General features: G+C 38.0%; 1 protein-coding gene across 3 annotated transcripts in view; it reads right to left on the reverse strand.

The window, feature by feature from the left end:
• NELL2 (neural EGFL like 2) overlaps positions 1 to 12,315 on the reverse strand; it is a 173,985-nt gene that overhangs the window by 134,270 nt on the left and 27,400 nt on the right. For all 3 annotated transcript variants that reach the window (XM_060777568.2, XM_060777569.2, XM_060777566.2), the window contains exons 3-5: positions 11,697 to 11,847; positions 1,228 to 1,401; positions 1,007 to 1,103 (exon numbers count right to left, since the gene is read on the reverse strand). In XM_060777568.2, coding sequence (XP_060633551.1) covers positions 1,007 to 1,103; positions 1,228 to 1,401; positions 11,697 to 11,847 — 422 coding nt within the window. The remainder of the gene's footprint in view (positions 1 to 1,006; positions 1,104 to 1,227; positions 1,402 to 11,696; positions 11,848 to 12,315) is intronic.

Below are 12,315 nucleotides of genomic sequence, written 5' to 3' on the forward strand. Positions count from 1 at the left end.
TGTGGGACCAAACTTTTGGCACAGGGCAATAAGTGACCAAGAATCAATGTGACTGATAAATGGAACAACCCTGGATTATGGTTTGGATGGTGTGATTGTAACTGATGTTTTAATAATTCATGTTTTAATTATCTGGTTTTAAATGTAATTGTTTATTTGATACTTGTATGTATGGCATCAAATTGTTGCCTGTTGTAAGGCTGCCTTAAGTCCCCTCCGAGGTGAGAAAGGTGGGATATAAATATGGTAAATTAATAGATAATAAATAACAATTCCAAATGCAACCAAAAGTCCTTTCTGTGCCAATCAGTCCTATCCCCTCTGGACTGTATGACATGAATTCTCTATATGATACAGAAAAAGATTCCCATCTGCAGAAGTATACGATAGGCTTTTCTTCTTCTCCAAAAAAAGCTTCCCAAATGCTCTGCTTTAATTTTTTTTCACTCATTCATTCTTATTCACTTTGTCATGAACAAAATACTAAATCAAATCCTATTCAGCCAGAGCCTTTAATTAATACAGTTAACATTTATAGTACCATACAGATTCTAAAACCAACCAACACTCCATGTACACTGTTACAAACCCAAAGTAATGCTTTTCTGATCAAATAAATCACTTGCATTTACAAGTTAAGCACACTTATGTTCATAGTCATATTACACTTTCAGAGAGTAAAATAAATGCATACATTACCAGTACAAAAAGCCTAGTAACAAAAAGTGCCACTTCGTTCAAGAAACAGATTGAATTATAAAGATAATGTCTAATTGGTAGAAGACATACCCTTTGGATTGTTATGGAAGCATATAAGTGTTTGCAAATGGAAGAAATACATAGTACCATCTTATCACCAGACTTAAGAATACCTGCAATTCAGTCATTTGAGATGTCTCCTACAAAATCAGTATTGTTTTGGGGAAAAGGTTATTTCTAACTCCATTAACTATAAATCCATGCTTTTCTTTGATTTTTACTTGAGGGCAGGGGAGGAAAAACATACCTTAAAATAGCCATGAGCACTATTTCTTTGTCCCAACCAAAACGCAGTGCCAACAGGTAAATCCATATAGGGCTTTTCCACCACTCTTTCATAAATTCTGTTTTTAATACAGAAAAAAGAAACAAAAATTCAAGGTAAAATAGAAGTCACTTTAATTCCACTCATTGACAATCTAGAATGATACAACTTGAACAGCAATATGAAATTAAACTCTTACTTACTTATTGCAGTCTACATGCAAAATCAAGTGTGATGCACTGATTGCTAAAGACAGCCTGTGCCACTTGTCATCTGCCAAAATGTAAGGAAACACTTCTGTATGTGAGCGATGAGTTCCTGAACGATAGTGCAATCTAATTTCATTTCTATGGCCGCTGCTTTCTAGTTCCAAGTACCTGCATCAGAAAGGGGCCAGCATGTTATAAAGCAATGTTAACACTAAAAAAAAAAATCCACACAATCCATGCTTGTTTATAAACAGAATTGACAGAAAGTTTAGCACACAATCTCATTCTTGCTAATGCTAGTTAGGTCTGATGGGAATGTGACCCAATAACAACTGGAGAGCTGTGTGACTCTGATCCCTGATTTATTGGATGTTCAGAAACACTTCTAAATCAAATTAATAGGATACTTATGAATCAGACCTTGTTAAGAGACACTACAGTTTCATGGACAACTCAATAAGAGACAATTTCTGCAGGGCAGAGAGTGTGTGAGCATAGCTAGCAGCCAGCTTTTGTTGCAAATATGATTTGTAATCTTTTACTGGTGTAAGAAATAAATAACATTTACATAAACACAGGGAAAATAAAAGTAGTTGGGAAAATAGGTAATTTAGGTTGGCAGTTCGAATCCGGGGAGCCGAGTGAGCTCCCATCTGTCAGCTGTAGCTTCCCATGAAGTGACATGAGAGAAGCCTGCCACAGAATCTGGAATCCGCTGGGCAACATCCTTGCAAATGACCAATTCTTTTACATCAGAAAGTTTCAGTTTGCAATTTCTCAAGTCTCTCCTGACATGAAAAAAACGTTTATACAATGAAAGAGAACTGATGCTAAAAAATAACTTCATAGAAACATTTTTCTAAGACCAAGCTTGGGTAGTAAAATTGTAGAAATACCACCATTTTTCCTTCTCTTCTGAAAGGGGATGCTTTTCCTTTAAGGCAATGACAGCTGCCGGTTTACATCTGAATCAGTTCAGGTTTCCTCCATACTTTACAGGAGCAAATCAAGATACCAAGCACCATGGATAGCATCATGGATAGCTTCTTTAAATTTTAGTATAAGCACCACATGAAGTGGTTCTCAACTCGTGGGCCCCATATGTTTTGGCTCCCTTCGACTCCCAGAAATCCTAACAGCTGCTAAATTGGCTGGGATTTCTGGGAGTTGTAGGCCAAAACACCTGAGGACCCACAGATTGAGAACCACTGACCTAATGGATTCATCATTAGAAAGATACCAGCCACCATTGGTGCTCTAGGACATGCTCTGGTATCCTTTGTACCATAGAGAGGAACTGCAGATGCTACCATATTTCATAGTAAGAAATAGGTGCATTTCCATTGAAATTCAATTATGATAGTAAACACAACACCAGTTTATCCTCAACCTGTTGGTAAAGAACATGACGGATGCCTAATTCTAGGATCCCTAATGCTCACCTGCAGTGCTATCCCACCTCCAGGCACATCAGTCTGTTTGTTGTCAATCCCTGCCCTTTGATATATTGTGTGTTACTGAGGCACACTCCTCTCACTTTAGCTTGAATGTAAATAGAAATCTCTGTTTGACTGGTGGCTATTCAAACAGGTACTCTGACTATACAACTTCTCTAGATCATATTCAGGCAAACCCAGACTGTATACTGCTTCAAACCTTTTAAAATATGGGATGGAATATGATCAAGGCTGGGATAAAACATGATTTAATTTTCATGAAATTGTCAGAAATGGCATAGTTACAGAACAAAAAGTGTCATTGTGCCATGTGCTTCTATGTCATATGATAGATGCTTTTACATCTAATAGCTCTTGATAGGCTAGAAATGATATCACTTTTCACAACCCCTAGCATATAGCAATACTGCAGCTGGCATAACTATTTTACTTCTTCCACATATTCTTATTCAAACCTCTGATATGCCAGTAAAAAAAAACATGAAAGGAAATCATTATTATCTGTTATGAAATCATGCAATTCATTATGAATTGCCTTTTCACATATACATGACAACTGCGAGAGCTAGTGACATCCTTTCTAAAGTAAAATACTCACAAGTAACAAAATTATATTGACTTTTTTGTTTCATTGGCTAAGTCCTGTTAACATCTAAAACTTGATGCACTTTGTGGGAAATAAATATAATTCATTAGTATGAAAGGTTTTTCTCTGTGTGATCTTTTATTACATAGAATAAATTATATCCTGTTACCAATATTCATGTTTTACATTCTAAGACATTCGGCATTAAGCGAAGCTTAGCCTCTAGAAGAAAATAGTCAAATATGGCAGGATATTAATCATTTTAAATGGTCTACTTTATAGCAATTGTTTGAAGTTTTTCCAAGTTTGCAAAGTAGTTCAACAGAATACAGAGTAAGCAACCTTTAAGCAAAAACCTTCCACTATTCATGAAGTCAAGACTGATAATATTTTTAAAATGTTGACCATTTCAAAACTGAATATGAAATTAGTGTAATTATTCATGATTTCCTTTCAAAACTGGGTGACAACACATTGCAGAGATATTACAATTAGCCATGGTAGAAGAGGTTTTCATTAGGCACAAAATGAGCACAATATAACAGACACAAAGAAATTGCTGTCATTGGGACATTTTCTGATCAGATGCAGCAAAAACAAAAGTGACTGCAATATAGTTGTGTACAAGCTATGACTGAACTGAGTAGGTGGATTAAGGACAGAGATAAGGAGCTCAACAGAGATAATTGGTGGGGAGTTGATTGGCAGAACAAACACAGGTTGTAGAAGAGTGGGATGAAATATGGGTGAGATGCAGAGGACCATGTTCAGCAATGCCAACGGCTTCTTTATTTTTCTCATTAATAACAAATGAGCTTAAGTTTCCTGTACACAAAACTTCAGGATAAAATGTAAACAACATAAGCAGGTTTCTTATTAAACCATAGCTCATAGTTCAGGTTCATGTAAAAAACATATGCAACCAAATAAATTTGCTACAGATAGATGAACTTTTCAAAACATATCATCATCATCATCATCATCATCATCATATCCTGCTATTCCCTCTTAAAAGAGACTCAAAGTGGCTAAGTCTCTTCTGGAAGCTTAAAGATTAAAGTTGAAATCCAATGATTTTTTTTGCTGCTTGTATCAGTGGAACCCTCTGTATGTAGTTTGCTCCCCTCCACATACCAAAAAATCCACTCCAAAAGGTTGAAGCCCTTGAGAAGCAGATTTTTCTGGAGAGAGGGGGAAATCCCACTGCACAGCTGGACCTCCATTTGCAGAACATTAGCTTCACTCCATCATGTTTATTGTAAAACTAACTTGAATTCACTTCATCAGATGTCAAACTCTAAGGGCCCTCATTACATTCATTTTCAGGGTCGTAGAATGCTTTGACCCCAGTTGAGCCACAGAGCCCCACACTGCCTATCAGATGATGTAGAATCATTTCTGGTGGGGCTCCGTGGCTCAACCAGGGCACAAGCGTCCAACAACACTGCACCGGGAACACAGGAGGTTTCCCGTGTTCCATTAGAAACCATAGGACCAGCATGGGGAAAAGCCGCACGGTGAAGCATTGCTACTGGCGAGGTGGGGCGGAAATGTAGGAATATTATCCTGAACTGTACATAGCCATATCCTTCCCAGGGCAGGGGAGAAGTTAGTAGTAAATTCAGAAAATGGAATGCAAAAAACAGGTTGAAAAAATATGTAAAAACATAGTTGTTATTATAATTATTTATACTCCACTTTTTACCTTCACAAGGAGATTTAATCAGTAAGATTTATATAGGTCTCGGGTTTTTTGCTCAGCATTTTTTTTCTTGTGTCAGAAGTGACTTGAGAACATATTGCAAGTCGTTTCTGGTGTGAAAGAATTGGCCGTCTACAGAGATGTTGCCCAGGGCACAACCGGATGTGTTGCCATCCTGCTGGGAAGCTTCTCTCATGTCCCGGCAAGCTAGAGCTGACAGATAGCAGCTCACTCTGTCTTGTGGATTCAAACTGGAAACCTTCAAATCAACAATCCAACCTTCAGGTCAGCAATCCAGCCGGCACAAGAGTTTAACCCATTGCGCCACTGCAGTTCTATTCAGCAATTGATTACATTATTATAGTCTAGTTGGAAATAAAAATCTGATTTAGTTCTAGATGGATATGTATATGTCCTAAAGTAGCATCATTCACTCAAAATTGTGGCAACAATGTATTTATTTTATAAAATTTGGTAAATGGAACTTGCAGAGTAAAAAAACTTTTTAAAATCATTGGCTTTCTGATATCTTTTTCCTCTGCAAATTCAGTAAACACGGATATTGACGTAGTTTAATAATTCATACAAGATTGTTTCTTATATTCAACTTTTGTGACAATTACTGGCACAAGTTGTGGTGGGGCCATTTTCTTCTTAATTGCCCTGAGTCTTGCCACATTGATACAGAAGTAAGGAAAACTTGCAAAACTTGAACCTGATCTTTGACATTAATTTTTCTACAAACCAATCAAAATGATTTTTGTTTTGTTATTTGATATCCTGCCCAATATCCCAGAAAATCAGGAGACTGTATGAAAAATTTAGACCAATGTAGAACATTAAAACAATACAAAGAAGACTTCAATAATTTAAAGACATAATAACCAACTTAACACTAATTAACGTAGTTTACAACCACTTACAGATCTAGTTAAAATCCATGATTCAAACTGGCACTGAAATCAGGATTCCAGGGAAAGAGGCCTTTTACAGTCAGGGTACTGCAGCTGAGGAAGCTTTCTCTCATATACTCCTTATGCTACTGCTCATCAAAAATGGTTTATGATCACACTATAAAAACCTTGTGCCATATGTATCTCCCATAAATGGAACACAGTAGACCTCCTCCAGAGACCTCAGTTCATGGTCAGCCATATATACAGAGAGGCACTCTTTCATGTATTGAGATCCCAGATCATACTACTTTGCCAACTTGTTTTGATAAACCACTGGGAGGAGACTGAGGACATGGAATATTTACATGTTGATGAGATCCCAAGAGGCAAGCAAAATTCTAGCTTAACAATGCACTTAGGTTCTGTTTCCATGTTGACACTGAACAACATGTGAATCAGTCTAATGAGCTCAGTTAATTCCCTGGTGGAAAACAAGTACAAATGTAAAGCTACTCCATATTTCAGTACAATTTGCTACAACAGACAGGAATCAGAAGGGTGGGTACATCAACAGTAAACTACATTGATACCTACAAATAAAGTGTCTGTAAAATACCTTAGCACAGTTATTTCCAATCAAACAATGTGTTTCTGATTTAATTTTTTAAAACAAGTTTAGATACTGACCCTTCCTACTGTCTCTGCGAATTGGGAATTGGAACTACTATTGGTTAGCACAGAGAGGGTCCTTCCCATAAGATCTTGGGGCATAGACAAGATAATAGGGGAATAGGCTCTGAGATATCACAGATTTAAAGCACTTAGGGCTATAAAGAGTTTATCAACAATCATTTGAATTTTGTGTCTTAAAACAAATTGAGACAGCAGCCATCTCAATTCAGAAGCATCAGGATCCTGCAAGTGAAAACTCGCCGATATTCCTAGTGCTGCATTCTCAGGCAAGATCTTGGAAGATACCACTATCTAGGTTGCATTACTGTAATGAACACAGGTATAGCCAAGGCATGTGCTGCCATAACCCAGTCTAGCAGCATCATGAACAAGTACCAGCTAGGATTGGTGAAGACTTCTGCACCTTTAATGGTAGTATAGAAAATGAAATTTCACTAGATGTTTTTTGTCACCCAACTAGGAAACATGCAACCTCTGCAGACATTCTCTCTTCTACATAGCTATTGAAGGGAAAGGAGTCTCATATTTTCAGTCCAGCAATCTTACAGAGTGCATGAATTCAAACTAAGTAATGGTACAGGGACAAAAGAGACACTGAATTGAATTGAGCAGGAGGGTGTGGATGGAGAAACACAGCATCTTACCCAGGAAAAAAGGGGGGGCTTGAAACCTGAAGGGCTCAGAAGGGACCGCCCACTGCCCTGGGTTTCTGCTGCTCCTTGGATTGGGTGCGACACTGCTACACACTCTGCAGCCAATCCACTAATGTGTGTATGAGTCCATTAACTCCTAACCTGGAGAATGGCTCTCTTGCAGAGATTCAATGTTAACTCATTAGCATTCACTCAGCCCAATACAGCCTCCAGACACTAATTCTCATCCACAGCTTTTCTAGCAATGGATGAAACTAATGAAAAGCTCATCCTTTAAGAGCTCAATAAAATGTCATCCACATAGCTACAGCAAAACATACACTTAAAATAACAGAAGAATATCTGTGAATCCTGATGGGTGCTGTACATGAATGATCAAGTTGTTGAATAAGATTTCCCTAATATCAGTTTCTGAACCTGTACTTTGAAGAAGGACTAAAACTACTGTAAAATGTTCACTTACTGAATAATGCTGAGAGCTGCAGCAGAGCGAGTATACTTCCTTGCCTAGTTCTTGTTGTGGACCACCTTGTTCAGTAATCTAAATTGTTTCAGTCACAATTTAGATTACTGGATTTAGATTACTTGCAGACAGACAAAAATGTGCAAAAGCAGGAATAGGCAGCTGCAGTAGGTCTGGGGTTCAATCTGTCCATAGAACCCTGTGAGCGCTGCCACCCCCACCCCCCTAAAAAAAACCCAGCTAAATTGGCATTCAAAAATCAGAACTTTTTAATGTTATTTACTGCACTTTTCTATTTTAAAAGTAAATTGGCAATACTGGCAACCTAGAAAAGGCAGGTAATTCACTGTTTTGCCAGAATAAATAGTAAAAAAAATCAAGCCAAAACTACATACTACAAAAGAGGGCAAAATTACATACTTGGGGTGCCAATTAGAGGATATCCCCTATTTAATTCTAAACAAAAGCACAGTTGGCTCTAATCTAATTTGGTATGCAAGAATGTAGAATAGTATAGAGTCCTCTCTACCTTTTTTCCATTTAGAAATTCTCCATCCAACACAGAAGTTTTAGAACTAGGAATATGTATTACATCACCAGAAACCCTTCCTAACAAACTAGGATTGATGGGAAAATCTGAAAAATGAAATCCCAGACCTGAAGAACACATTCTTGGTAGCCTCTCTAATGCAAGACCGCTCAGGATCAAAGCATAGATTACTATGTCCTTTCCATTTATTGGCATGGCATCCAAGGGCCTATAAACTAAGGAGACCAATATCTGCTTATCACTCCTGCTAGTCTGTCTGCATCCATTCCTTCATCTGCCAAAAGCTATTCTAGTGGCTGCACTCTGCCTTTGATATTTCCTTATATAGTACATGACACATGCATTTTACCCAAAATACAAAACAAAAAAAGGTAATCATAAATATGAAAATATCCATTCTCACTCTTTAAAACAATGTATATTCCAAATTTTACTGCACAATTTACTGCTTTTTAGGAGCCAATAGAGATAACTCTGCTGCTGCTTCTATGCCTTGCTCTTTCACTGAAACCTGGCTAAAGTCTAGTAAAAGAGTAAAAGAAAAATGATTGACAGGAATCCCCACCCATCCATGCTGTCCCTGTCCACACACATCGTTCTTAGTGTTTCCATGCCAGTAGCAATCCAATACTGGTAGCAAGGCACTTGAAACAGTTTGCCCACACTGGAAATAAGTACAACCACATCTATTACACTAATCATATTTAAATTCATGGGACAGAACTGCCATGCTGCACCATATGACTTTTCTGATGGTCTTGCTGCCATTGGACATGGCATATTTAAATGTCTGGGAGGTCTACAACTATTATTAATTTCCCAGTGAACAATTATTATGTTGCTTTTTTAATTGGAGCCAGCAGTAGACACCTTTAAATAAATGTCTCATTCATCCTAGACAAAGAGACAGCAACCTCACAAAGAGTGAGTTTTGTTTACTTTCATGGATCAGAGGTCCCCTGGGGCTACTCTGTTAGAAGTAGTGCTGTTTAATGTAGTATAAGTTACAGTTGTCATTTGCCATCCAACCAAAAATTCTTCTTCTGCTTCAACCACTGTCCTCATGTGTATTAAAATCGGAGTCCACCTTATTCATAAAATCATAGAATCATAGAGTTAGAAGAGACCTCGTGGGTCATCCAGTCCAACCCCCTACCAAGAAGCAGGAAAATCACATTCAGAGCACCCCAGACAGATGGCCATCCAGCTTCTGTTTAAAAGCCCCCAAAGAAGGAGTCTCCACCATACTCTGGGGCAGAGAGTTCCTTGCTGAACAGCTCTCACAGTCAGGAAGTTCTTCCTAATGTTCAGGTGGAATCTCCTTTCTTGTACTTTGAAGCCATTGTTCTGCAGAAAACAAGCTTGCTCCCTCCTCCCTATGACTTCCTCTCACATATTTATAAATGGCTATCATGTCTCCTCTTATCCTTCTCTTCTTCAGGCTAAACATGCCCAGCTCTTTAAGCCGCTCCTTATAGGGCTTGTTCTCCAGACCCTTGATCATTTTAGTTGCCTTCCTCTGGACACATTCCAGCTTGTCAACAACTCCCTTCAATTGTGATTGTACAAAACCAAGGGACATTGTATTCTATTGGTTTTGACCACCAGATTTACCCGTTGCCAAGCCTTGCTCTTGTTAAAGAACCACAGGATGTAGTCTCTTTACTTTCAGCTGAAAACTAAGGCTCATACTTCTTACTTGACACAGTTGTCTTGTGCAGAATGTATCTATCTGAAGAGAAATGCTACTCCCATCTTTACATGGATTATGTAAAACAAACATTTTAAGCATTAGATTTATTAGGATAAATGACCTCTTAGCATCATCAAGATAAAAGACAGATTAAGAGATTGTGTGAAAGGGATAATAAGTTAATGTTCATCACAGCTAATTGTAATAGAAAAGCAACAAATCAAACCATTGATTTGGATATATTAAATGGATTCGTATTGTTATTTATATCTAATATGCTCTTTTCTCAGTTAGAAACCCGCTTCTGTGAGAACATCACGTGTAGTATGGAAACTGTCATTTAGAAGTGTTTCTGATCGTAATATGTTCATAGGAAAAGAATTTCTCTTACAGAAAGTCTGTTTCACTGTCATAACAATAAGACTCTTTTATTGATATCAAGCAGCCTTGGTATATTGTATTCACAAACCTCTGCTGGAGGACATTTTATATATTCATTTTATCAGACAGATTTATACTCTTTGAAAATAAATTTACTAGGTGTTTCACTGAAGACTCAAATATCCTTATATAGTGATGTTCCTCTTGCTAGGATCAAGCATCAACCCTTCTGCTAAATATGATGAATGTCTCTTTCCCATACTGCTGTTCCCTAACTACAGTACCTGAAAGCTAATGGAATATTTAACTATTACTAGGCTAATGCATGGATTTAGAATGGTCAGTTCCCTTTGGCCAATCCTGTTTGTTTGGCTTGGCCGGATGGCCATAATGGTAAGGGCTCAGCCATCACATGTTTTTGCCCATTACAGAACCATGTGGCAGGCAAGCACGGCTCCTCCTACCCTATTTGGCACCACATGGGACAGAGAGGCTGCTGCGTGCTTCTCACACAGGGTTTCCCTGTGAGCCCTGTCTGTTGGGGCAATCAGAATAGAAGAACGCTGTGACGTGTCTTACTCAAGCTGTGTCAAAGGAAAGGGCCCCAGGAAGGATACTTCCTTAACCTTGCTCTTCAAACTCAGACTTCCTTGAAGATAAGAAAGGGTCCCAGGAAGGGTACTTCCTTGTAAGATCCCCATTCCCACAAAAACAGCAGCTGTGGCAGAGGTATAGCAATATTGAGAACTCCCCTTTTACCTGTGTTAGCAATTGCTGTGTATTAGAAATAAATCATTCTTAAATGCCCTTGGGTCTTTCAGTTTAGTCCATTAAACCCATCACCATCCCTTCTAAGTTGAGGTGCTATTTCTTATTATGATGATGGTGATGATTATACATAGATATGGTTTCATAACCTTGAGCAATATTTACTGTTTGCGAGTAGGAGATCAAATAGTTAGGAAGCACACACATAAGCCAACAGATGCTACAAAGTAGTACATGAGGCAATGAAGTTAAAATGATTTGCATTACATGAGGATGAGACCCACAATTATATGGGAAGGCAAATGGTGAATGTCTTTTTATGTCCTTAGCTGTGGGAGGCATTTAAATAGTGACAGCTGTGCCACTTTGTGTTGATTGGTTTTAACTTGTAAATTTATATTCATTTACATTATCCACAGTCACATCAATCGTACAATATATATGTCACATCTTAACTTATCTTCAACATGTTTACTTGGAAGTAAATCAGATCTCCTTCAGCAGAATTTGCTTCTTTGTGGAGATGTGTAAGTTACTATTCTTTTTTCCTTCAGTTTTATTTTAACCAAACTTCAGCTTTCAGTATAGAAAAATAAAAGATGTAAAAGATCTTACACTTACCTGTGATCTAAATGGTGGATGGAAAAAATAACACCTGAGTTTAAGCGAGCTTGTTTGAGTGACACCAAAATTGTAAATTCATGTTTATTTCTTAGCTTCTGGAAAAAGAGTTCTGCTTTCTCTGGAGATGCTTTTACATTTCTTGAAGTACCTAAAATAAAGGAAAAAAACATCCATTCAATTTTAGCAAAGGTATTTAGCATATTGGTAATAGAGTGAGTATAGAACCTATATTTGTACTAGGTTAACCCTTAAAATAAATAGCTATCCAATGACAATAAAATCGTAAAAGCTTCTGCTACAGCAGTGGTTCCCATCTGTGGTTCATGGACCACCAGTGGTCCACAAGAACAAAATAGTAAAAGCTTCTGTTAGAGCAGTGGTTCCCAACTGTGGTCCATGGACCACCTGTGGTCCACAATGGTGGCCTCACTATTACTACACAGTTGACTCGAAACCACGCAGCAATTAGAAGAACTGGTCTTGCTAAACCCTTATAGGGCTGAGGCAATGGGGATGTTGGGAGGGGAGAGGCTGAATACCCACGAATGATTACTACTACCACATCAGCACTTGATTATTAAATATGGTTCTCTGTGGGTGAGCAGTTGGTGACTAC

This window comes from Anolis sagrei, chromosome 5 (genome assembly GCF_037176765.1).
Source record: "Anolis sagrei isolate rAnoSag1 chromosome 5, rAnoSag1.mat, whole genome shotgun sequence".
Lineage (NCBI taxonomy): Eukaryota > Metazoa > Chordata > Lepidosauria > Squamata > Dactyloidae > Anolis > Anolis sagrei.